General features: G+C 45.0%; 1 protein-coding gene across 1 annotated transcript; it reads left to right on the top strand.

Annotated features, from left to right (window-relative positions):
- Positions 1–273: 273 nt before the first annotated feature.
- On the top strand, positions 274–26,988 carry zcchc14 (zinc finger, CCHC domain containing 14). The gene is made up of 13 exons (XM_053682097.1): positions 274–1,582; positions 10,410–10,536; positions 14,764–14,834; positions 14,925–14,996; positions 15,416–15,495; positions 16,734–16,825; positions 18,567–18,603; positions 18,767–19,046; positions 19,158–19,246; positions 20,775–20,902; positions 21,104–21,220; positions 21,551–22,555; positions 23,529–26,988. The coding sequence occupies exons 1-13, from the start codon at positions 980–982 to the stop codon at positions 23,582–23,584; spliced, it is 2,757 nt and encodes a 918-aa protein (XP_053538072.1). The 5' UTR covers positions 274–979; the 3' UTR covers positions 23,585–26,988.
- The last annotated feature ends 148 nt before the right edge of the window (positions 26,989–27,136 follow it).

Here is a 27,136-nt window from a genome sequence, read left to right as displayed (position 1 = left end):
ATTTTTGTACTTTTTTGTTGTTGTTGTTGTTGCTTGTTTGTTTTTTGTTTTGTGTACCTTTAAGACTGAAATGTGTCTGGGCCATTGATGTATTATATTTCATATCTGAGGTATGAATGTACTCTAATCCATGGCTAAAAAAGCCGTACAGACCCAATCGAAAGCTGAGCAGCTGCTCGAGGGGCGTTTGTAACCAATCAGAGCCGCAGCGCGGCGTCACTGACAGGCCGAGTGAGCAATCGGAATGGGGTGGGCGGGGCTTGTGTGCGAGAGTTCAGGGCTTGGAGAGAGACGCCGCAGCCTTTTAGTCGACTTCCCGACGGGATCTAAAATCCAAGGAGCGGAAATCTGAGTTTGTTGACAGAGTTTTTTAGATTCGAATCTAATCGAAAAGGACGAGGATGAGTGTCAGGTGTACATTTAAAAGCTCGGTAAAGGATTACAAGCTGGAATCTGTGGCCTGTTTTGCTCGTGCAGTGGAAGTGTAAGGGCGAAGTGTGTGCTGGACTCGGATGGGATTGTTCCTCGGTTCGGGTCCATAACTGGCTGGACGGTTTGGAGGAAAAAATGCGATTTGAGAGCGAGGGAAAGCAGGACTGAGTTCTTCTCAGGGTTTCAGAGGTTCTCTGTGCAGTATTTCCTGTCTGAAAGCCGAGCGAGGAGGTCTGTAGATGGTGGAAAGAGCCGAGCCTGGACCTACTTCCAGCGGCCACACGGATTCCTGTCTTCCTGTCTTCCCTTCCTGTCTTCCTGTCTTCCTTCCACTTTCCCCCTTCACTTTCAGCAGTTATAAAACAATGCAACCCTTTGTGCATAAAATAAGGAGGAAACAGTGCTGTTATTCCCCACCGTTACCGGTGTCAGGATGTTGAGCGTGAACTTCGAGAAGTTCATGAAGGTGGATGAATGAGTTGTTTGGAGCTCGGTGGGTTCGGTGGATTCGGTTCTCCCAGAGTTTCTTTCCGAAAACAGGTTCAAAATGGTCGAGAATAGGTGTTGCCTTAAGAGAGAAGGGGTGTACCGGTGGTTCTCGGGTCTGAGCTCGGCTCAGAGGGCCGAGTTCCTGTGCGGACTCTTGGATCTTTGCGTTCCGGTGGAGTTGCGCTTCCTCGGGTCCTGCCTGGAGGACTTGGCTCGCAAGGACTATCACTCTCTGAGAGACGCCGAGATCAAGGCTAACAACCCGGCCGACCTGGCGCTCCTGGCCAACATGACGGACGAGGTGGTACGCAGCAAGCTTCTCGTCTCGCTCGCGCTGCTCGGGTCGGACAACCGGGTGGCGGCGGGCGTGCTTTTCCGGACGCTCACGCATGTCGACGCCATCATCCACGATTACGGGCTGCGGCTGAGTGACGGGAGGACCGGCGAGCAGTTCCTGCTGCTCTTCACCATGGCCGCCAATCACCCGGCCTTCAGCTTCCACCAGAAGCAGGTGCTCAGACAGCAGCTGGCACAGATCCAGGAGATCCTGCAGTCCAACGGGTCCGACACGGCGCTCGGAGGAAACGCCGGATCACCTCCTGTCCCTACTTCAATGCCCACGTACATCAGCGCACCTGCACACCTTACCTGCTGCACGAAGGTAGCTGAGCTACCGTAACACTCCAAACATCTGCGTTTGTTCGATCGCGTCACCGAACTGTGCTGGAAGTGCAGGACTTCCCTGCTGATTGGATTTATCCCAAATAATCCGGGATCCAGCACAGTTCGGTCCTTCTCCTGCTCTAACACACCTACTGAACCTGCTCGTGGGCGGCGTTATCCACAGCTGGCCCGAGCGCTAGTAGATATTTATTTCACACTTCTGAGGATGTAGGACTCTCAAGGCACCGTACAATTCGATTTCTATGCCGAGATGCAATTATATCACCTCCGTCCATCCTGATGATCGATTTTACTTCTCGTTATGATTGCTCGATGAGGAATTAAGCGCTCGGTGTCCTGCGGTTACAGGAAAATAATCATCTTAAGGTGGGCGTGTTCAAGCTGAGTTACATTCTCGCTTGAATAAAGCTGATTATTCTTCAATAACGCCGCTTTCTGAACTGTTGTTATTATTATTATTATTATTATTATTATTATTATTTGGTCACGATTTTATTTAACAATTATAATTTTGTATTTGTGAGAGAGCGACACTTTTCGGTTCGTAGCGCGTTCCGGTTTTCACTTACTTCATGGCGGCTTCCTTCACTGCCCTCTCTTTATTTTCTCTCTTTCAAAGCTAATAATAATAATAATAATAATAATAAAACCCCCAGCGCTGACCTTGGAGACATAGCTGTTGCTATGGAAACGATAACGTATCAGAACAAGCGCGCTAATATAAAGCTGAGCTACTGTCAGAGCTACCGACCAATCAGGTTCCAGATTGAACGACGCTACAGTCCGTGTATTTTCCGGTCCGCCGCAGGGTCGGGGAAGTCGGTCACAGGATCCGTGTCGGGTTTTAATTTTGATCCTGCGACGTGCAGTTAGCGTCAAAACCCGTGAGTAAGTTCTAGCCGAGCTCGACGTTGTTCATCCCGGGGCTGGCGTCGTTATTTAACTCCCGCCAACGAGAACGGAAAAAAAGAAGAAGAGAAGAAGCACGACATAACGTAAGTCAGTCGTCCTCGCCTGACCCCAGCTGTGTGTCGCAGCATAACCACACGCTGTCTGCGCTTGAGTTTTAGTCAGGGGGTACGATTATTCGATCCAGCTGTCGTCTCCGAAACACAGACAGAGAGAGAGAGAGAGACAGACAGACAGACAAACAGAGAGAGAGAGAAACAGAGAGAGCGAGCGAGAGAGAGAGACAGACAGAGCGAGAGAGAGAGACAGACAGAGAGACAGACAAACAGAGACAGACAGAGAGAGAGAGACAGACAGAGTGAGAAAGTGAGAGCAAGCAAGAGAGAGAGACAGACAGAGAGAGCCAGTGAAAGAGAGAGAGACAGACAGAGAGAGCCAGTGAAAGAGAGAGAGACAGACAGAGAGAGCCAGTGAAAGAGAGAGAGACAGACAGAGAGAGCCAGTGAAAGAGAGAGAGACAGACAGAGAGAGCCAGTGAAAGAGAGAGAGACAGAGAGCAAGAGAGAGAGTGAGAGAGACAGACAGACCGACAGACAGACAGAGAGCGAGAAAGTGAGAGCAAGCAAGAGAGAGAGACAGACAGAGTGAGAGAGAGACAGACAGACAGACAGAGAGAAGGAGAGAGACAGACAGAAAGAAAGAGACAGAGAGAGAGCAAAACAGACAGACAGAGAGAGAGTAAGAGAGCGACAGACAGACAGACAGAGAGAGAGTGAGAGAGAGAGAGGCAGACAGAGAGAGTGAGAGAGAGAGACAGACAGAGAGAGTGAGAGAGAGAGACAGACAGAGTGCGAGAAAGTGAGAGCAAGCAAGAGAGAGAGACAGACAGAGAGAGCCAGTGAAAGAGAGAGAGACAGAGAGCGAGAGAGAGAGAGAGAGACAGAAAAAAAGAGACCGAGCGAGTGAGAGACAGACAGACAGAGAGAGAGAGAGACAGAAAAAAAGACAGAGAGAGCGACAGACAGACAGACGCATGCGCGTACGCTCAGTCGTGAGGAATTTATCTTTTACATATCCTCTCATATCAGCTTTCCAACCAGGACATCTTCTAACGGCTGAAACATGGCGGAGGTCAGCGAAACCCGTTTGTGCCGCGTGAAGGTTTCGGGACTGAAAGGGAAGGAAGGATGGATTTGAGGAAGATTTAAAGAAGGCACGTGTCCCGACGACGTGCACCTGAAGGATCTGAGGACGGAGTCTCCTCTCCTATGAAGATCTGATCTGGTTTCCCTTTAAACCGTCGCGACACTGACGCGTCCTCACAGCCTCCGGGGACACGGCGTCCGTCGTTCCGTCAGCGATTACGTGACGTGTGCTGGAGCTCAGAAACCGTTCTAATGTTCCGACCACAGCTTCATTATTACACAGCGTTACTCTGGGGGAAAATACTCCCCAGCAGGACGCTGTGACCAGGTGACGTTACTGATACCATCCTGAAGTTGATTATTTTCCTGTAGCGGCGCGTTCTGACCGGTTTCGCTCCGCTTCCTCAACAGCGGTTCACCACCGATTACATTTTCTATTCATTAATTGATCACATTTCCCTCTCGCGGAAATCGTACTGATATTAAAACATCGTACCTTCCCCTAGTTTTACCACTAGTTTCTCCGCCTCTCCTGCTCAACGTCTCGTTTCACTGACCCCGCCCCCTCGTCATTAATATTCATAAACCAGTCCCCCGGCGCCGTTATCTCCTTACAGTATACTATCGCAACAGCATACTAAACTAGTACGTGAGAATGGTACGCCGTCAGCCGTCACGCCGTATAGCGCTGTAGTTTTGGGGGCGTGGCCTAATGGATTGGTCTCCGAATCCTCCGGTGGTTTTTCTCAGCATCGCTGCAACCCCTTCTAGTGTAAAATAAACAGAAAACTAAATACACAAAGGAAATGAGACGTCAGCGAGTGAAACGTTTAATGATGAATATTATTTATATATATATATATATATATATATATATATATATATATATATATATATATATATATATATATATAAAATAAATTATAATATATATCCAATTTCATCCAATCGAAACGCAGCTTTACAGTTCGTTACATTACAGAACATTAGGTATAAAGTTCCACATGGCCTGTGTTTCATCTGTTATGTATGGTGTGTGTGTGTGTGTGTGTGTGTGTGTGTGTGTGTGTGTGTGGTAGTCGAGCTTTCAGCAGTGGATCTGAGGTCATTTTGCCCGAGAGCTGTGTGTGCAAATCAGAGGCAGCGGAAGGCCCCGCTACGCCAATCGTGGCCGTAATATAAAACCAGAGTTTGTCGGGAGACACACACACACACACACACACACACATACAGTGTTTAAATGTTCGTGAGCACACAAACATTTAAAAATTGAGTGTGTGTGTGTGTGTAGGAGGGGAAAGTACCGGCTGCAGGCGGAGAAAAGACGGCTGTATTTAGGGTTTTGTTGGCTTTGGCTCGTGTCGCGTCGGGCTCAGCACATTTCTGTCGGCTGAAGTCAGCTCTCAGCGTGACACACACTCCGCTCTGATTCACCAGGGAAGTCAGACAGCGGCGTCAGACGAGGGCCGGACGTCAACACAAACACACCGCCACGCCGAATCCGACGTTCCCGGTCGTCCCAATCCGGCGAAGTGGAAACGCCGCTTTCTCCGGATTTTTCTCATGTGAAAACATCTGCGTCTCGTTAACTCCGACTTCCTGCGATGCTCTGAGAGAGAAAATCATTTCCAGCCGCGGTGTTTAACCTCACTGTAGTGTTCGCTCTCACCTCACAGCACCTCGTTACGTTTCACAGCAGAACCTTTTCTGTGGGAATAGCGTCGTGTTTCATAAATATACGGTGCAGATGGATGGCGTTGTTTTCAGACCGGGTACGGGTACGGGTACGTGTTCCGTGGTATGTGTCGATACTCGTACTGAAATAAGTAACGTACGAGTCGGTCGGGAATGTCAGGGAACGTTTTATTTGGCTGTGCTTATGAGGGCGCAGAGCAGTATCGGTTAGCGTCTCGGCGCTCAGTGCTCGCACGTGCGAGAGTTTCTTTGATCCGCGCTCGTGAATACTTTGCCTGCGCAATCCACTGCACTTTGCGGTCAGCCGTCCTCACGCTCTCTTACAGATTAAACACTCTGCTTCAACGCCAGGATTTTATCAGCTGACTTGTAGGAAGATTGTTTACAGTGATGTTTTGGAGAGGAGCTGTGGTCTGATTGGTTACAGTGACATTGTGGGTCGGAACAGTGGAGTAGAATTTTAGGTGGGAACTATGGTGTGGTTACAGCAGCTATGGATAGGAACTGTGATCTGATTGGTTACTGGAGTGTTATGGCCAGGAAGCAAGTTCTGATTGGTTACAGGGGTTCTTTGGGCATGAACTGTGATCTGATTGGTTACGGTGGCATTGTGGGCAGGAACTATGGTGTGGTTACAGCAACTGTTTTGACAGGAACTGTGATCTGATTGGTTACCATGGCGATTGGGTAAGAAACTGTGATCCGAATGGTTACCGTGGCACTGGGGTAAGAAACTGTGATTTGATTGGTTTCCGTGGTGAAGAGGTAAGAAATTGTGATCTAATTGGTTACCGTGGCGATTGGGTAAGAAACTGTGATCTGATTGGTTACCGTGGCGAAGGGGTAAGAAACTGTGATCTGATTGGTTACCGTGGCGATTGGGTAAGAAACTGTGATCTGATTGGTTACCGTGGCGATTGGGTAAGAAACTGTGATCTGATTGGTTACCGTGGCGATTGGGTAAGAAACTGTGATCTGATTGGTTACCGTGGCGAAGGGGTAAGAAACTGTGATCTGATTGGTTACCGTGGCGATTGAGTAAGAAACTGTGATCTGATTGGTTACGGTGGCGAAGGGGTAAGAAACTGTGATCTGATTGGTTACCGTGGCGATTGGGTAAGAAACTGTGATCTGATTGGTTACCGTGGCGAAGGGGTAAGAAACTGTGATCTGATTGGTTACCGTGGCGATTGGGTAAGAAACTGTGATCTGATTGGTTACCGTGGCGATTGGGTAAGAAACTGTGATCTGATTGGTTACCGTGGCGATTGGGTAAGAAACTGTGATCTGATTGGTTACCGTGGCGATTGGGTAAGAAACTGTGATCTGATTGGTTACCGTGGCGATTGGGTAAGAAACTGTGATCTGATTGGTTACCGTGGCGAAGGGGTAAGAAACTGTGATCTGATTGGTTACCGTGGCGATTGGGTAAGAAACTGTGATCTGATTGGTTACCGTGGCGATTGGGTAAGAAACTGTGATCTGATTGGTTACCGTGGCGAAGGGGTAAGAAACTGTGATCTGATTGGTTACCGTGGCGATTGGGTAAGAAACTGTGATCTGATCGGTTACCGTGGCGAAGGGGTAAGAAACTGTGATCTGATTGGTTACCGTGGCGATTGGGTAAGAAACTGTGATCTGATTGGTTACCGTGGCGAAGGGGTAAGAAACTGTGATCTGATTGGTTACCGTGGCGATTGGGTAAGAAACTGTGATCTGATTGGTTACCGTGGCGATTGGGTAAGAAACTGTGATCTGATTGGTTACCGTGGCGATTGGGTAAGAAACTGTGATCTGATTGGTTACCGTGGCGAAGGGGTAAGAAACTGTGATCTGATCGGTTACCGTGGCGAAGGGGTAAGAAACTGTGATCTGATTGGTTACCGTGGCGATTGGGTAAGAAACTGTGATCTGATTGGTTACCGTGGCGAAGGGGTAAGAAACTGTGATCTGATTGGTTACCGTGGCGATTGGGTAAGAAACTGTGATCTGATTGGTTACCGTGGCGAAGGGGTAAGAAACTGTGATCTGATTGGTTACCGTGGCGATTGGGTAAGAAACTGTGATCTGATTGGTTACCGTGGCGAAGGGGTAAGAAACTGTGATCTGATTGGTTACCGTGGCGATTGGGTAAGAAACTGTGATCTGATTGGTTACCGTGGCGAAGGGGTAAGAAACTGTGATCTGATTGGTTACCGTGGCGATTGGGTAAGAAACTGTGATCTGATTGGTTACGGTGGCGAAGGGGTAAGAAACTGTGATCTGATTGGTTACCGTGGCGATTGGGTAAGAAACTGTGATCTGATTGGTTACCGTGGCGATTGGGTAAGAAACTGTGATCTGATTGGTTACTGTGGCGAAGGGGTAAGAAACTGTGATCTGATCGGTTACCGTGGCGATTGGGTAAGAAACTGTGATCTGATTGGTTACCGTGGCTCTTTGGACAGTGTTATGTTTGATGACTTAAATCATTTCTGCCACATTTTGGTGTAACGCCGCCCCTTTTTTAGAAGGTACAGCATATGTAGACTTGGTCATGTTTTATGTCTTTAAGGGGCCTTGTTCGGGGGCACAACAGTGGCTGTCTGTCTGTCCTGGCACTCGAGCTCTCAGTTTTCCAGTCATTAGCACAGAACCTTAAGCGCTGAGGTACGACCGTCCCGATTTTCCAGTTTCATTAACGACACCGAGCTTAGGACATAAAATTCCGTGATGGAAAAGGAATATTTTTGGTGTCGTTCCACTTGTAGTGAAAGTGGAGCAGTACGTTGGGGTTCTGTTTTCCTCAGTTACGCCTTTAAAGTTTTTACTTATATATTTGCTATAACGGTGTTAAACGTGGCTTTTGGAAGTAAAAAAAAAAGTAGTTTGGAGCAAAATATAAAAAGTATAACCCCATAAGATACTAGCCTCATAGCTTCAGAGCGAAACCCAAGGAGCAAACTTTAGACGTCGGAACACGTCATGTTTAATTACACTGTGAACATTTTATTTGCTTTAGACTGACAGTTGCAGTGATTCCAGCTTGGTGTGTGTGTATGTGTGTGTGTGTGTGTGTGTGTGTGTGTGTGTGTGTGTGTCAGTGCACTGTTGAAGGAGCTCCTGATTGGTTTCAGAGCTTCAGAAGCCACTAATCTCTCAGCTCACACCAACGAGGAACAGATTCACAGAGGAGTTTATAACTCACATATGGGACTTTTATGAGACGTGAGGAACTGATCCCAGATCTGTGCTCGTTTCACACCGCTGAACACACACACACACACACACACACACGCACAGCTGAAACAGCCAGGAGAAACAGACCTCAGATCAGCCGATTACAAATTCCGACAACAACTTCCTGTCCTGATTCTGATTTGTAATCTGATTGGTCTATAATGCTGATCCGAACCCTGTTTCTGTTCCGATTCTTATCTGATTTTGATTTTGGTCTGACCCATTCCGATCTGACTCTGGTTCTGATCTGATTGGTCTATAATGCTGATCCGAACCCTGCTTTGATTCTGATCTGATTCTGATTGGTCTATTAGGCTGATCTGACCCTTGTTCATGCCCTGACTCTGATCTCTTTCTGATTCTGATCTAACTCTGATTCTGATCTGATTGGTCTATAATGCTGATCCGAACCCTGTTTCGATTCCGATCTGATTCCGATCTGATTCTGGTTGGTCTATTAGGCTCATCTGGCCCCTGTTACTGTTCTGATCTCTTATTGATTCTGATCTGACTCTGATCCTGATCTGTTTCTGATTCTGATTTTAATTCTGATCTGATCCTGATTGGTCTGAACGGCTGATCTGACCCCTGTTCCTGCCCCGACTCTGATCTCTTTCTGATTCTGATCTAACTCTGCTGCTGATCCGATTGGTGTGTAATACTGACTCGAACACTGTTTTTTTCTGGTTCGGATCTGTTTTTGATTCTGGTGAAGGAGAGGAGCATGGTTTAGATCAGTGTAGACCAATCCGCTGTATTTACTGCATGTACAAAGGAAAAGCACAGAGTTACCACACTGCCCAAAGTGAATTTATTACTGCTGAGTGATTCACTCGTAAAAAAAATAAAAATAAAATAAAATCCCCCGCCACTCCCCCACCCTCCATCTCCATGTGCTTTTAATTACAAACAGTGTTGACTCATGCGATAAAGATGGAATGGTTTCAGCACTTGCCATGCTTCACATGCAGTGTTGTTGTTTTCCAACAATTTATTGAATTAGATCAACAAATTTAGCCATTTGACCATACGATGTGCTTTTTTAAATTCTAAAATACAAGAAGAAATCCCATGATGCTAACAGTTTTTACCGTTATTTCTTATCGTGTAGAATTGCATCATGGGTGGTAAAAAAAAAAAAAAAAAAAGGCCGTGCTGTAGCGCTGAAGGAGTGATGGACACTGATGGTCCTTTAGAGGAGAAAGAAATCCATCAGTCCGTTAGCCGAGAGATGTTTAGCATCTGAAGTTTGCGTGTTTAGTTTTGCACTGGTGCTTCGAGGCTAATGGAAACTGATAGCCACACACACACACACACACACACACACACACACGCACACACACATTGTTTCATAGTGGTATGGGGTTCATTTGTGTAAAATAGGAATCTGTATTAAAAATAAATGAATTCGCTACTATAATATTCTCTAGATCACTTTAAGATTTTGGCCACGCCTCCTGGCTGAGTCTGATGCTAATGAGGAGTGCGCTGAGGAAGAACGACAGAGCGACGGATGTTGTTTTGTTGGTGTTTGTAGATAGCCGTGTGCGTCTCAAACAGACTTGCTCTGAAGCATGGTGGCGGTAGCATCACGTTGAGCGTTACTCTGGGCCTCTTGGTTGCTTCTCTAACGACCTCTTTACCTGTTCACTGACTGCTCCACAGGTGTTCCATATTCTTTCCTTTTTTTAATAGCAGATTCAACGTCTCGAACGTTTCCAACGTTTGACCTGTTAGCTATCTCTGTAAAAAAAAAAAAATAAATAAATAAAAGGTCTCCTTTTAAATCTCACCTGTAGCTTTTTCTTTTAAAACCCCGCCCTCGTTTCTTTTCAGACCGTGCCCCGAGAGGTGACGACAGGCCCCGTGGACGATGGCCTGGGGTCAGAGGTCATGTCCTCGACCCCTGCTCTTTCTTGCCAGGAGCTGCCTATGAAAATGCATGCTGGGAAACCTGGAAAAGGTGAGCACGGATCCACAAAAACACACCTCAGGTCAGATATAGAAGGCAGGAGAGGAGACGTGGAACACGAAAGAACATGCGAGGAGCCTCGGGAATGTCTCGCATGCTCCATTCACGAGGCGGCGCAATCCAAAACAAGTCTGTGTTTAGTCGGGAGTCGTGAGCGTTTCAAAATCCCAACGAGATTTTTATCGGCGTGATCAAGATAGAGTCGAGTCAAAGCAAACAGACCAGTCGGATTTCTGTTTTCCTCCACACGTGAAACTGCGTGCGGATTAAACAAACAATCGGCTGTATGAAGAAACTGATAAAAAGGTGCGTGTGTGTGTTGAATCCGTTAGACTTTGAATCCCGTTAGAGTTCGAATCCCGTTAGAGTTCGAATCCCCTGAGAGTTGAATCCCGTTAGAGTTCGAATCCCGTTAGAGTTGAATCCCGTTAGAGTTCGAATCCCCTGAGAGTTGAATCCCGTTAGAGTTCGAATCCCGTTAGAGTTGAATCCCCTGAGAGTTGAATCCCCTGAGAGTTGAATCCCCTGAGAGTTGAATCCCGTTAGAGTTGAATCCCGTTAGAGTTGAATCCCGTTGGAGTTCGAATCCCGTTAGAGTTGAATCCCATTACAGTTTGAATCCCGTTAGAGTTGAATCCCCTGAGAGTTGAATCCCCTGAGAGTTGAATCCCCTGAGAGTTGAATCCCGTTAGAGTTGAATCCCGTTAGAGTTTGAATCCCGTTAGAGTTGAATCCCGTTGGAGTTCGAATCCCGTTGGAGTTCGAATCCCCTGAGAGTTGAATCCCGTTAGAGTTCGAATCCCGTTAGAGTTGAATCCCGTTAGAGTTCGAATCCCGTTAGAGTTGAATCCCGTTAGAGTTGAATCCCCTGAGAGTTGAATCCCCTGAGAGTTGAATCCCGTTAGAGTTGAATCCCGTTAGAGTTGAATCCCGTTGGAGTTCGAATCCCGTTAGAGTTGAATCCCATTACAGTTTGAATCCCGTTAGAGTTGAATCCCCTGAGAGTTGAATCCCCTGAGAGTTGAATCCCCTGAGAGTTGAATCCCCTGAGAGTTGAATCCCCTGAGAGTTGAATCCCGTTAGAGTTGAATCCCGTTAGAGTTTGAATCCCGTTAGAGTTGAATCCCGTTGGAGTTCGAATCCCGTTGGAGTTCGAATCCCGTTAGAGTTGAATCCCGTTACAGTTTGAATCCCGTTACAGTTTGAATCCCGTTAGAGTTGAATCCCGTTAGAGTTGAATCCCGTTAGAGTTGAATCCCCTGAGAGTTGAATCCCCTGAGAGTTGAATCCCGTTAGAGTCCGAATCCCGTTAGAGTCCGAATCCCGTTAGAGTCCGAATCCCGTTAGAGTTGAATCCCGTTAGAGTTCGAATCCCCTGAGAGTTGAATCCCGTTAGAGTTGAATCACGTTGCACTGCGGTACACAGATGCTACCAGTGTAACCATGGCAACAGGCAGTAAAGTAAAGATAGGACCGCCCACTGGTGACCTGCGTGAGGTGATCAGAGCGACGTAAGGTGAATAATCAGTAGCGATGTGACACTGCAACACTGCTCGTGTTTTCATGTGTCCTCACTTTAGTTTAAAAATTTTTCGGTTGCCATGGTTTCACAGGGAGCGCCAGGCTAGTGCTGATGTTTCTTTCACAACTGCTACTTGATCAGAACGTTATCATGCAACCTGTACAGGAAAAAAACCCCGACTCGGATCCTTAAAAAGCAAAAGTCACTCGAGCGCTCACGTTCTTCTGCTCAGAGGGCAGCTTCAGGATATTTTTCCAAAAAGGTTTTGTGGTCTGTATGCAATTACATGCAATTACACGGGCGGGACGTCTGCCTGAGGTGGCGCTTGAATCCGATCCCAGTTTCTGCGTTCTGTGTATTGACGGTGAAAGTCTTGTGTTTTTTAAAGTTCCCGTGCGTGTCTTTCATAACGCGCTCTCGATGACTTCACCTTGTTATTTCCCTCACGAGTCCGTTCCCCGTCGCCATCTTAAAGCTCGTAAAGTAAAGCATGTTAGATTTACATACATTTACATAAACGTACAGAATCAAAGACGCACGTGTAGCTGTGCATCTGGGGAACTTCTTCAATGTTGTGGGCGTTGATTATCGTTGACCAATCAGAGTGCACGATTCAGCAGCGCTGCGATATAACCACACCTGTCGGCTGGTAATATTTCTATAAAAACCCTATACGAGTGTTTAACAAGGTGTGAGCACCGGAATGTATGTGTGTGTGTGTGTGTGTGTGTGTGTGTGTGTGTGTGTATGTTGACAGACACATGAGACATTACGATGACAGGTGTGCGCGTTTGTATGAGGTAATGCAGTTTTTTTTGGATGAAGACGTGACACCATCTTCGTCTCCTTCCTGTCCAACACCCTTTTGCGCGTACACGCACACGCACACACGCACACACGCACGTCATCGTACTCTTTCACTTCCTCTGTGAGCCGAATCGAACTCCGAGCGGTAATCGTATTTGCATTTATAACCCTGTTAGGAAGCATCATACACCAACGTGGTGTTAACGTGCTTTTAGGAAAAACGCAAAAACACCCAGAATCTGCGAGATGACGATCGGAAGTTACGCAGAACCTCCAGGACTTCCACACGAGCTCTTATTGTGCTTTACTCAATGAGTTACTCATATTATCAGTGAGAGAGAGCGTCTGTGTGTTACACATAAACTATTATTAATGTTTAATTCATTTGCGTCACACAAAAAAAGTTGTGTGTGTGTGTGTGTGTGTGTGTGTGTGTGTGTGTGTGTGTGAGAGAGAGAGAGAGTAACTAAAGCCAAAGGAACAGCAGAATTCCACACATTAGTCGGCAGGTATGCAGCAGCTGCACGCCTCAGGGTGTGAGAGGAAGAGAGAGAGTGAGTGTGTGTGTGTGTGTGTGGGTGTGTGTGTGTGTGTGTGTGTGTAAGAGAAAAAGTCGGGTCTGACTTTAATCTGCCTCAGTAAAAAACATCAGTAATGATTAATGATCTTCCTCTGACCCAGTGTAAGAGGCGTGGCCTCAGTGTTTCTGAGTCTCTGAAGGAGGCGTGGCCTCTGTGACTGAGTCACTGTGCTTCCTGGGGCTGTGTGTTTGTGTGTGTTTGTGTGTGAGTGTAGTGCTTTGTCACACTTTGGCTTTGTGTGGGAGAAGTGGCAGGTGGTTACCCACAATGCCTCTGGGCAGAGAGCAAGAGATGTGTTTTGGTGATGGAGTGGAAGTTTTGTGTGTGTGTGTGTGTGTGTGTGTGTGTGTGTGTGTGTGTGTGCGCACACCAGCTCTGGTTTCTAGCATCATTTACATGCACTTCTCTGAAATCTGCTCCACTCTCACTGTCCTTGCGGTCCACTTTTACTCACACACACACACACACACACACACACACACACACACACACACACACACACACACACAGGTGATACAAGTGCTGTAATGTGACAGTGAAGGAGAGCTGGAAGAAAGGAAAGAGACAGGGAGAAAATAAAGAGGTGAGGAGAAGGAGGAACAGAAAGATGGAGAGAAAAACTTGACAGAATGGGACAGAGATGAAGGGAGACAGAGAGGGATGGAAAGAGAATGAGAAAGATAGGTCGAGGGGAGGAATGAAAAGGGACCGGGGAAAGCTAGAGTGAAAGGAAAGATAGGAGGAGAGAAAGAAATGCAAGGAAAGACAAATGGAGAAAGAAGAAAAGAGGAGTGGGGAGGTGGGGAGGGGAGAGAGAGTGAGAGAGAGGGGAAAAGGGGGGGTTACTTTATTGACTTCTCTGTTCCTCTCCTCCTTACACACACACACACACACACACACATACACACACTACAGGAAGTGCTGACTTGGCAGGGTATATTTAACACACAAGTGTGTGTGTGTGTGTGAAAGAAATTATCCTTGTATGTGTGTATATGTGACTCCGGATGTCTTTCTTCTTGTAAGTGTTGATGTGTACAAGTGTGTGTGTGTGTGTGTGTGTGTGTGTGTGTGTGTGTATACAGAAAATAATCCCAAGCCCCGCCCACACTTGGTTACTGTTACTATGTAGCGCAAGCTTCTAAATTGTAAAGAGGCAAAAATCATCAAGTGAAGCAGTTTGCACATGACAGATTTTGAGGAATAAGGGAAGGTTCCGGGGTCGAAGGAAACGTGATTCAGTTCGAGCGTTGGTATTGATGTGTGTGTGTGTGTGTGTGTGTGTGTGTGTGTGTGTGTGTGTTTCAGTTCGAGTCGAGAGGATCGAGTTGAAGGGAGTCACACACAAAGTGGACACATCAACAGAATGCAAACTGGAGGTGAGTTATTGAACACACACACACACACACACACACACACACACACACACACACACACACACACCTCACGGTCCTCTCTCTCTCTCTCAGGTCGTGTGGTCCGACTCCACGCTGTCGATCATTAGCAAGACGTCTCAGGAAGTGATGGAGCTAGTGTCCCAGGTGAGAGAGTGTGTGTGTGTGTGTGTGTGTGTGTGTGTGTGTGTGTGTGTGTGTGTGTGTGTGTGTGTGTGTGTGTGTGTGTGTCAGCGATGTTCAGTTCTCAGTTGTGATTGGTTGTCAGGTGGTGGTTAGTTCTGTAGAACAGCAGCTCTGACAGTAGCGCAGGTTTATATTACTGTGCTGGGTCTGATACGTTATCGTTTCTATAGCAACAGCCCGTTCACAGCAGAAGCTCCATATAAACTCATCATCAAACGTAACCATAAACAGATAAAAACTATGCTGTGAGGAATAAAACACTTGGGGACGTGCTGTTAGAGGAAACTCATCCGTTTCAGGGAGGTGACAGTAACCTGGCTGCATCACACCCTGCTGTCACTGATGTGTGTGTGTGTGTGTGTGTGTGTGTGTGTGTGTAGCTCTCCCAGCTCTTTCCTGATGACTGTCTGGAGAAGTTCCTGCCCCAACCCGGTGTTGACCCTCATGAGCAGGACCTGAGGTGACTTTAACAACAGCAGCGATCAAAAACTGTATTACATTCAGAAACCTGCCCTTTATATTAATACTGTTTCTCTCTCTATCTGTCTGTCTATCTGTCTGTCTGTCTATCTATCTGTTTATCTATCTATCTGTCTATCTGTTTATCTATCTGTCTGTCTATCTATCTATCTGTCTATCTATCTATCTGTCTATCTATCTATCTGTTTATCTATCTATCTGTCTGTCTATCTGTCTATCTATCTATCTGTTTATCTATCTATCTGTTTATCTATCTATCTGTCTATCTGTTTATCTATCTGTCTGTCTATCTATCTATCTGTCTATCTATCTATCTGTCTATCTATCTATCTGTTTATCTATCTATCTGTCTGTCTATCTGTCTATCTATCTATCTGTTTATCTATCTATCTGTCTATCTATCTATCTGTTTATCTATCTGTCTGTCTGTCTATCTGTCTATCTATCTATCTGTTTATCTATCTATCTGTTTATCTATCTGTCTGTCTATCTATCTATCTGTCTATCTATCTATCTGTTTATCTGTCTGTCTGTCTATCTGTTTCTGTTTATCTATCTGTCTGTCTATCTGTCTATCTATCTATCTGTTTATCTATCTGTCTGTCTATCTGTTTATCTATCTATCTGTCTGTCTATCTGTTTATCTGTTTATCTATCTGTCTGTCTATCTGTCTATCTATCTATCTGTTTATCTATCTATCTGTCTATCTGTTTATCTATCTATCTGTCTGTCTATCTATCTATCTGTTTATCTATCTATCTGTCTGTCTATCTATCTATCTGTTTATCTATCTATCTGTCTGTCTATCTATCTATCTGTTTATCTGTCTATCTATCTATCTGTCTCTCTATCTATTTATTTATTTATTTCAATTCTATCACTTTTTGTCTGTTTCTCTGTCTATAATCTCTGTATCTCCTTCTGTCTTATTTTTTTGTCTCTATCACTGTCTCACTCTTTCTGTCTCTCACTCTCTCTCTCACTGTCTCACTCTTTCTGTCTCTCTCCCTCTCTCACTGTCTCACTCTTTCTGTCTCTCTCCCTCTCTCACTGTCTCACTCTTTCTGTCTCTCCCTCTCTCTTTGTTTCACTTTTTCTGTCTCTCTCCCTCTCTCACTGTCTCACTCTTTCTGTCTCTCTCCCTCTCTCATTGTCTCACTCTTTCTGTCTCTCTCCCTCTCTCACTGTCTCTCTCTATGTCCACGTTATGTTCTCAGATGTTTGAGTTCCCTCCCGGCTCACGTTCTCCAACACGAGCGAGTGCGGCTCTTCTGCTCATCTTCCAGCCAACACCCTCCCTCCCCTACCAGTAAGACCACGTACACACACACACACACACACACACACACACACACACACACACACCACTATCATATGTCCTGTATTTACACTACTTGGCTACTCAGTTTTCTCAGTGAAGGAGGCGTGGCCTCCGTTTCTGTCAGTCCCGGTGAAGGAGGCGTGGCCTCTGTATCTGTCAGTCTCAGTGAAAGAGGCGTGGCCTATGTGTTGTCATTGTAATATTCATGATAAACATGCCATGAGATCATCATCAACTTCCTGGGTCAACGAGGTGTTTCTGTTTCAGGCAGGAATATTTTTGTGTGTGTGTGTGTGTGTGTGTGTGTGTGTGTGTGTGTGTGTGTGTGTGTGCGTGCGTGTGTGCATGTGTGTATGCATCTGGGTGTGTTTGTGTGTGTGTGTGGAGGTGTCGAGAGTGATGATCTCATCCAGTCATCTGTAAATAGCACAGGAGAGAATGTGTGTGTGTGTGTGTGTGTGTGTGTGTGTGTGTGTGTGTGTAGTAACAGTAGCAGCAGGCTGGGTTCATGTACTGGTGATGGAGTAGGGCATTCCTCTCTCTCTCTCTCTCTCTCTCTCTCTCTCTCTTTCACTCAATCTTTCTGTTTTCCTTTTCCTTCCTCTTACTCTTTTCTCTTTCGTTTGCTTCCTTTCAATATCTTTCTCTTTCCTTATTTCCCTTTTTCTCTGTTTGTCTTTTTCTCCTCTCAGTATATTTTTCTTTCTGCCACTTCCTCTCTCTCTCTCTCTCTCTCTCTCTCTCTCTCTCTCTCTCTGTCTCTCTTTCTTTCTCTCGTCTCCAGTTTCCTGGACTGCGTGGTGTGAGTGAGGGGTTGTTACAGCTGTATTTCATGCTAGTTGTGGTTTTTATTAAAAGATTATAAGCTTTAAGATTGATCTGATATCACATCTACAGCGGAGAGACAATGACAGAGAGAGTGAGACAGAATGAGAGAGAGAGAGAGCAACAGATAGAGAAATAGAGGGAGACAGAGGGAGAGAGAGACTGACAGAGATATAGGGAGAGAGAGCAACAGGTAGAGACCAAATGTGAAAGAGAAGAAGACAGCGAGTGTGTGAGAGTGAATGGAGCTGATGATGATGATGATGATGATGGTGGTGATGATGATGATGATGATGGTGGTGGTGGTGGTGATGATGGTGGTGGTGGTGATGATGGTGGTGATGATGGTGGTGGTGGTGATGGTGGTGGTGGTGGTGGAGATGATGATGGTGATTGTGATGATGGTGGTGGTGGAGATGATGATGGTGATTGTGATGATGGTGATTGTGATGGTGGTGGTGGTGGAGATGATGATGGTGGTGGAGATGATGATGGTGGTGGAGATGATGATGGTGGTGGTGGAGATGATGATGGTGATTGTGATGATGGTGGTGGTGGTGGTAGAGATGATGGTGATTGTGATGATGGTGGGGGTGATGATGATGGTGATTGTGATGATGGTGGTGATGATGGTGGTGGTGGAGATGATGATGGTGGTGGCGGTGATGATGGTGGTGGTGGTGGAGATGATGATGGTGATTGTGATGATGGTGATGGTGATGATGATGGTGATTGTCATGATGATGGTGGTGGAGATGATGATGGTGATTGTGATGATGGTGGTGGTGGAGATGATGATGGTGATTGTGATGATGGTGGTGGTGATGATGGTGGTGGTGGAGATGATGATGGTGATTGTGATGATTGTGATGGTGGTGGTGATGATGTGTTTTCTGTATTACAGATCTGAGCTGTCTGCTTCAGTACAGAGGAGCGAGCAGGTGAGTGGATCATCTCACATTAAACTGTTGATTAAAGTCTTCAGGTGTTGATGGATATATTGAGGTGCTTTTGTTATACACCCAGTGTACACACCTTCTGACCAATCACAATCCAGAATTCATTTCATTCTTTCTTCTTCTTTTTTAAAATTTTTATATTCAGGGCGGTGTGTGGTGTCGCGAGTGTTCAGCCGGTGGTAAACGTTCTTGCCCCGATTCCCCAGCCCTCACCTGCACATCTATCCCCTCCGCCCATCCTGCCCCTCCACCCGAGCCCCGCTGTACCCGCTATAGGAGAAACCAACTCACCTCAAACACCACAACACCAACAACAACACCAGCCACACCCACCCGGCCCCGAGCAGAATGGCATCCTGGACTGGCTGCGTAAGCTCCGCCTCCACAAATACTACCCCGTCTTCAAGCAGCTCACCATGGAAGAGGTACAGTGTGAAAAATGCGACCTTTGTCCTTCGTGAACGTCTCTAGAACGTGGAACAGAAATGAAATCGATCATTTATTTATTTACTAACGGTGAGCTTGATTTCCCACAGTTCCTTGCTCTGACAGAAGAGGACCTGAATAAGTATGACCTCACTCAGGGAGCCAAGAAGAAGCTGAAAACCCAGCTGGAGCTGCAGAAGTGAGTTTCACACACACACACACACACACACACACACACACACACACACACACACTCACACACACACACACACAGACGTAATACACTTGTGTTTTAATCTGTTTTCCGTTCAATCTTGGCCGATAAGGGTGAGATAACAGTGTTTTTACTGGATAAAAAAAAACAACAATGACGCCGTGACACACGCATGCGTGCACGCACACTCTCTCTCTCTCACACACACACACACACACACACACACATGCGCTAATCTCTTCAACTGTTTAGCATCACGCAAACTTCACATCTAAATCATCACACACTCGCCTCAGTAACACTAACGATGGAAAGTTTGATTCCGAGTCAGTTTGTTCGACGAATCAAACATCTGATTCGATTCGATTCGCTTTATTCCTAAAGCACTTTCACTAAGCACAGCGCAGCTTTCCAGAGACACAGATGGAGATTTAGATGTAGATAAGCGAGGACAGGAAATAACTTGTTTCACGCACGGTCCCCAACGTTGAGGGTAACTACAAACGGATAAAAAGTCAAAGTCTTGTTCTTTAATAAATGATTCCTTCTCAGCCTGGCACCTTCACAACAAACTCTCTTATTAAACCAATGAACATGGCTGCCCAGAGCAAAGGTCATGTTTGTTTGGCTAATCAGTCTCTCCGTGTGATAAACATGTAAAGAAACTCTATTCATTATCCTGATTGGAAACAACGAAACTTGTGCATCTCTGTAATAAAATATTTAGCATTTAAACTGTAAAAAAAAAAAAATTCAATGTTTTTATCGCATGTTCACTTTAGAGTGTTGTTATTCCGTCTGCTTGTGTTTGTGTCCGGTGCGCACACACCGACATCTAGTGGTCAGCAGTGGAAGTGCTGAGTGCGCCGTGCTGGAAACGTTAATTCCATGATTATATTATAGGATATTATAGTATATTATCACAAACACATAAACGTATGTATTCAGTTTATCATCGGGAAACACTAGAAACGATTATTTTTAATGCAGTCCGTTTGACCTCATATAATTTATTATTATTATTATTATTATTATTATTATTATTATTACATGTATCTGTACATATAACGTGTTGATAAATAAAACGGGACTTATGCGAGAGCGTTTGTAGTCACGATGAAGAAAAGGTGCTGTCTTACGCACGAATTATTATTTTACGTTTCTAGGTTATTAATTTGCGTCGTTTTTGATGTAGTGAATCGTCAGGGTTGAACGACAGGACGTTTTGGAAAGAGAGAGTGATTGAAATGGATCGAGGCAACAGCCGTAGAGCGATCACTAGCAAAAAAGGACTTGTCTCGTATTGTATCGTCTCATGTCATCTCCTCTCATATCGTATTGTATCGTCTCATCTTGGAGCGTATCGTATTATTATCTTATCTCATATTGTCTCATCTTGTTTCGTCTCGTATCACCTTGTCATCTCGTGTTGCATCGTCACGTGTCATCCTGTACGTCATTCTGTAGTTATATATATATATATATATATATATATATATATTTTCCTTCTCAGGGAGAAGTTGGAGAAGAGATACACGATGTCTCCGTTCCCCGTGTCCTGTGGTGGAGTAGCGAGAGTGACGCCTTCCACTTACAACGGCCCCATAACACACACACACTCGAGCAGCAGCAGTAACACAGGTGTATATACACACACACACACACACACACACACACAATTACTACTGTCCATAATAATCCATTATAATCTGTCAATCAGAATAAAAATCATTATGTAATCTTACGTCAGTTATTTTCATTGTTAATGTTTGCTGTGTATCATCACTACAAATGAGGTGTGTGTGTGTGTGTGTGTGTGTGTGTGTGTGTGTGTGTGTTCAGAGCTGAGTGTGGAGGTGGAAGCCGGTTCTCTGTCCTCCCTCAGGGACAGCAGCTCATCATCGGGTTACTCCAGTTCTCCATCCAGTCCCATGACTCCTCTGAAAGAGACTCATAGACGTACGGCAATCTCTCTCTCTCACACACACACACACACACACACACACACACACACACACACACACACTCTCTCTCTCTCTCTCTCTCTCTCTCGCTCTCTCTGTCTGTCTCTCACACACACACACACACACACACACACACACACACACACACACTCTCTCTCTCTCTCTCTCTGCCTGTCTCTCTCACACACACACACACACACACACACACTTTCACACACTGAAGTCGATTCCAGTCTGATGCAGAGTCCTTTTGATTCTGAGTAACCTTGTTTTGTGTGTGTGTGTGTGTGTGTGTGTGTGTGTGTGTGTGTGTGTGTGTGTGTAGGTGCCGATGTGGAGTGTGTCGAGAAAGATCGTGTGTGTTTCCTGCTCAGCACCACAGGTTCCGGTCCGAGTCGCCCCACGGCTCAGGTTCTCCCGGTGCAGAACGATCCCTCCATGTGTCCGTCTCATCCCAGCGTGACCCTTCCCTCCCTCCCACTGCTGGCCCCGGGCAGAGGACTCGGCTCCGCCTCCCGCAAGCCCCGCCTACCCCTGCTCTGCACTGCGATGAGTGTGGAAGCTCCTCCCCCAGGGCATCAGGATGCGGAAACGTGCACGGCGCTAACTGCAACCTCGAACACCCTCCATCACATCTCACATCCGTCACTACACTTCCAGGTTTCAGCCACGCCCGGTCACGCCCGATTGGCTCAATACCCGAACCCCGCCTCTTCCTCCTCCTCCTCCTCGTCTTCCTTCTCTTCCTCGTCGTCTTCATTTTCCTTTTCCTCGTCCTCCAAACCCACCTTCTCACCCATCAGCACTGTTCCCATGGCGGCCGTTTCTGGAAACACGTACAGCGCCAACAGCGCCTCCATAGTAGCCCCGCCCACCACCAGTCCCGTCACAACGGAAACCGCGTGCTACGGCTCCGCCCAGTCCAACGGTATGACGGCGTGCGTGTGCAGCTCGTGTGGCTGCAGCGGAAAGTGCGGATCGTTCTACTTCCCGCACCCGTTCTCCAGTACGTCCCTGTTCACCTTCGGCCCGCTGCTCCACTTCAGCCCGCTCCTCGCAGGGAGTGGCTCCGCCTCCCCGTTCTCGTACCCAATTGTGGCCCCGCCCCTATACAACAGCAGCCTGTCACATGACTCACAGCAGAACCTTCTCCTTCCCCCAATGCAGGGCTTTCTAGGAGGCGGGGCTAACATGTACCAGCCCTACGGCATGATGGGAAACATAGGCGCGGTGCAAAAGAAAGCGGGAAACGTTTCCTGCTACAACTGCGGGCTCAGCGGCCATCGAGCGCACGACTGCAAACAGCCTCCGATGGATTCGGCTCAGCAAGGTAACGGAATTCTTAAAAAACGTTATTAAAACAGCTGCGTGTAAAGATTCTTACAGACAACAGTAATATATAATAATATATCATTATATATCAACATAATCACATATATCTATATAAATAATATAGCATATTACCAGATTATATGTTGTTTTTTATTATTAAAGTAGTATGTTAATTGTTATTATGGTTATTATGATGATGATTATTATTATTATTATTATTAGGGGGCCAAGCACCGAAGGTGTGTAGGCACTTTATTATTACCCTTCCCCTTTCTGGCTAGGGTTTGTGTCTGGTAAAAAGTCGTGAAATTTGGCACACTAATTGGGGAGGGTCTAAGGAACATTCTGACCAAATTCAGGCCAAGTACTGCCAACGCTCTAGCGCCACCATCGGGTCAAATTTGGGCCTAATGTAGAAGCATGTTTATGCCCATAACTCCAAACCGTGTGTCCAAAATTGAAAAGCCACATTGAAAAGGCATTCCTGGATTCCCCGGGTCTGGACGAGTTCAACGCACCCTGTGACGTCAATTTCTGCCTGATTAGATTTTCCGCCATCTTGGGATTTTTTTTTCAAAAAGTCATCAGAAGGATTTTGAATACTCCAAACGGTTTGCCTGTAATGAGCCAACGAATCAGACGGCGAAGATGGCAAACAGAGAGTGAGGCTGTATCTCAGCAACGACCTTGCACACTGACACAGATTTCGGTAGGCCTCGTCAGGACCATGAAATGAGAGCATGCAGACGCCTGAAACTACAAATCGTTCTTGAATCCCTTTTGCTCTAGTTATGGCTCGGCTTTTCTGTGAATGTGCGGTTCACCGAGTCTGGGTGCTTGGCCCCCGAGAATGCAGCTTGCAGCTTGAATTATTATTATTATTATTATTATTATTATTATTCTAGCAGTATTTTTTGATGGTGCTAATATACGTCTTATTTGATTTGATTTATTTATTATTATTTTCACAGGTATGTTTCGTCTCAAATATTCTCCTCAGTCGGACAGCCAGGACTCTGGTGACTAGCCGTTATTTACAGCGTGTGTGAGGTTTTCCCAGCAGAGCCCACATCCGTGTGTGTGTGTGCGTGTGTGTGTGTGCCGGGTTTAAAGCACTCCAGTCTCTGATCCTTCGAACGTGGAAACTTTTTGAGACTCTCACAGACTTTCGCTCGGAGAGAAGCTCTGTAAAGGACGAGCCGGACGTCAGGGATGATCCTAACACCAAAACTGCGTAAAAATGGCCGCCGGGTTTTTAAGCCGCTCCTTCCTCAGGTCCTCAATAGGCCTTGTCCTGTTTTTTTCTCAGTGTTATGCACTAAATAGCGTGCGTAGATGCCTAAGTCTCGCACTTTTCTGACGGACCTGGCGGAACGAAACACTGCCGAATTCGACTCCAGCGCAGGACTGGACGCAAATTTCCGAAGTTTTGTTGCTTCATTTAAAGTGGCTACGTATTGTTGTTTTTTTTTTTTTTTTGTTTGTTTTTTTTTAAAAAACTTTTTATAACAAGACTTTTTCCGTGTTGCGTTTATTTACGATGTCTTTTTTTTTGGACGTTAAAATAGTTTTTAATCACTTCGGAAATAGTTTTTTTATTTTTTGTTTTATTTTGTAATATCATGTTCGTTTTGCTCAGCTACAAAACCGACAGTGTTCACCGTCATAGTGTTTGAAACCACGCCTACCATTTTTAATCAAAACAAATCGACAGTGTTTCTGTAGTATTTACTTTGTCGTGCTTGAAAGTTTGTGAACCCTTTAGAATTTCCTATATACCTGCGTAAATGTGACCGAAAACATCATCAGATTTCCACACGAGTCCTAAAAGTAGATTTGGAGAACCCGGTTCAACAAATGAGACAAAAATGTTACACTCGGTCATTTATTTATCGCGGAAAATGATCCGGTATTAAACATCTGTGAGTGGCAGAAGTATGTGCACCTCTAGGATTAGCGGTTAACGTGAAGGTGAGATCAGAGTCGGGTGTTTTCAGTCACCGGGATGACGATCAGGTGCGAGCGAGCGAGCGAGCGTCCCGTTTTATTTAACAGGGTTCTCCTATCTACGTTTAGGATGTGTTTGAAAATCTGACGAGGTCATATTCGTGCAGATATGTAGGAAATTCGAAATGGGTTCACAAACTTTCAAGCACCACTTTATGTGCCAATGATAATCGTTGTGATATTCAAAAAGCACAATATAGTTATGTAAAACATAGCAAATCCCACTGCAGCGAATTCTGCATAGTAAGGTGTTATTTTGGACAAATTTGAGCGGAAAATCCCGGAATTGTCTTCGCACGACGAGAATAACCAGCAAAGTATTCAAAAAAAAACAACAACACAAAACTCTCAGTACTGAACCGATGTTTTAGATTGTAATAACGTCACATCTTCGTCATCGCCTGTCTGTCTGAAATTTAACAGCATCTTAGTTTATTTTAGATCTCCGGATGTACATATGCATGATTTTTCAATATTTCTAAGATTTAAAAAATTTTTTTTTTTATTTCTACGAGACATTTCGAACGAATGTAGGTTCACAAACCTAAATAATTAGCACCTTAGCTAATTCAGTGAGGCGTCGGCGGCAGTTCTGCGTCAGAACGTCGACACGTTTTCATGTAGCGTGTCGACTTTTCGTCCATTTCATCAGCTAACAAGTGACTGTTTAGTTCGGTTCCTGAGCCAACTTAGCACGGAGCGAAAATAGCTAAAACTCCCTTGCTAATTTAACTTCATTCAATTCCGTTACTCAATTTAACGAGGACTTCTTCTGCCCGAATATAGCTCTTCTAATTTAACATAGCAAAGTTTCTTCGGCTTATGATTTCGTAATGACCGAGCTAAGCGTTCTTGGAGAATTAGCGAGACGTTGTCGACCCGACTTAGCCGAGTTAGCTCGATTTCATAGATAATTGAATACAGGACGTCACACCGTTTCTTTATTTGATTAGCAAGGTCTTTGCCGACTCCTTTCCGTGTACGATTTCGTTAGTACTGTGTTAAACTGCTTTAGCTAGGTAGCAAAGACTTGGCTAAATTAGTTAAGGGAAAACGGTCACTGAAAATAATTCGCTAATACGGTGAGGACTTTGTTCAATTTTCCAAATTTCCTTCGGCTTGTTAAAAGGACTTTGAAATTTCTTAGATAATATCGCAAGGACGTCCTTATCTGACGTAGTGAGAAGTTTAGGTTAATTTAGTTCAGAGTTCCCTACATTCCTTTAGCTAGATCAAAGCCTTTCCGAAACTAGCTCAGAAAATTTAGCAAAGGTCTGACTGAAATGGCCTTCGATAATGTAGCAAAGATTCCGCTAAATCACACTAGCTAATGTAGCTAGGACTTTGCTAAACTTCCTCAGCTAATGTAGTGAAGAATTTGTTGAAGATCCTTTTTAACAATTTAACGAGCATTTTCATTAAAAATTTCCTTAGATGATGTAGTGAAGATCTGGCTAAAATCCTTAGCTAATTTCGTGAACAATGTTGTAAATTTCCACAGCTAATTTAGTAAGGGTTTTTGCTAAACGTCTTTAGGTAATTTAGCTCTTCATTTCCGTAAATAACGTAATGACGCAAATTTCCTTGGCTAATTTGGTGAAGAATTGCTGATGTAGCAAGGAGCTTTGCTACATTTCCATAGCTAATTTCACTCGGATTTTCACGACAATTCCTTTGATGATGCAGTGATGATTCTGCACAATTTCCATGACTGATCTAGAAAGGTATTCTGCTACATTTCCATAGCTAATGCAGTGAGGAGTTTTGCTCAGTTTAGTGAAGAACATTGCTAATTTAGCAGTTAATTTTTCTAAATTCCCATGGTTAATTTTACAAGGGTTTTCTACCTGTACATTTGGAATTTACCAAGGATTTCCACTCAATTTCCTTAGATAATGTAGAAGGAATGTCCTGCATTTCCAGTTAATTTAGCAAAAGGTATTGGAGATAAGATTCCATCGTGTATTTAACAAGGATTAGCTGAAGTAACACGAGTTTCCAGGAAATTTCCTGAGCTAATGTAGCTAAGACTTTGCTAAAATTTCCTCAGCTATTTAGTTATAATAAATTGCTTCATCCGTATTTACGGATTTTCTTTTAAAAATCCGAACTCGTGATGAAATTCCAGAGAATATTTTGTTAAATACATTTCAGTGAAAGCTCCGAAGTTCATTTCAGCCAAAAACACCTTTCTACTTCATTTCATCAGCGAGCTTCGCATGTCGCCTTTTTATAACAGTTAAAGAATTACACGAGTCTGTTTTCCTTTTGTTTTCGTTTGTTTTTTTTTTTTTTAAACAGAAATGTCTGGTGCAATTTTTGTATTTAATGTTTGATGCTGAATTCAGAGTATTGTTTGTATTCAGAGTTATTTTCTATACGGTTATTTGAGACTTTTCAGAATTAAACTCGTTTTCAGATTTACCTCTACGTGTGTGTGTGTGTGTGCGAGAGATTTCCGACTGGTACGTTTATTATTTAAAAAAAAAAGGGGGGGGGGGGACGACCCCTTTAAATCCCTAGCTAGCGTGCCAATCTTCAGATAATTCATTTACCGTTCACACTTTTCGTC

Source organism: Ictalurus punctatus, chromosome 8 (genome assembly GCF_001660625.3).
Source record: "Ictalurus punctatus breed USDA103 chromosome 8, Coco_2.0, whole genome shotgun sequence".
In the NCBI taxonomy this organism is placed as follows: domain Eukaryota; kingdom Metazoa; phylum Chordata; class Actinopteri; order Siluriformes; family Ictaluridae; genus Ictalurus; species Ictalurus punctatus.
Note: the sequence above shows the minus strand (reverse complement) of the source record. Positions and strands in the feature narration are given on the sequence as shown.

Excerpts from the sequence above, each read along its gene's own strand:
- zcchc14 (XM_053682097.1), top strand. The coding sequence starts at position 980 with ATGGTCGAGAATAGGTGTTGCCTTAAGAGAGAAGGGGTGTACCGGTGG. Across the intron at positions 1,583-10,409 it reads ACCTTACCTGCTGCACGAAG|ACCGTGCCCCGAGAGGTGAC; the intron begins GTAGCTGAGCTA and ends GTTTCTTTTCAG. Across the intron at positions 19,247-20,774 it reads ACCCAGCTGGAGCTGCAGAA|GGAGAAGTTGGAGAAGAGAT; the intron begins GTGAGTTTCACA and ends TTTCCTTCTCAG.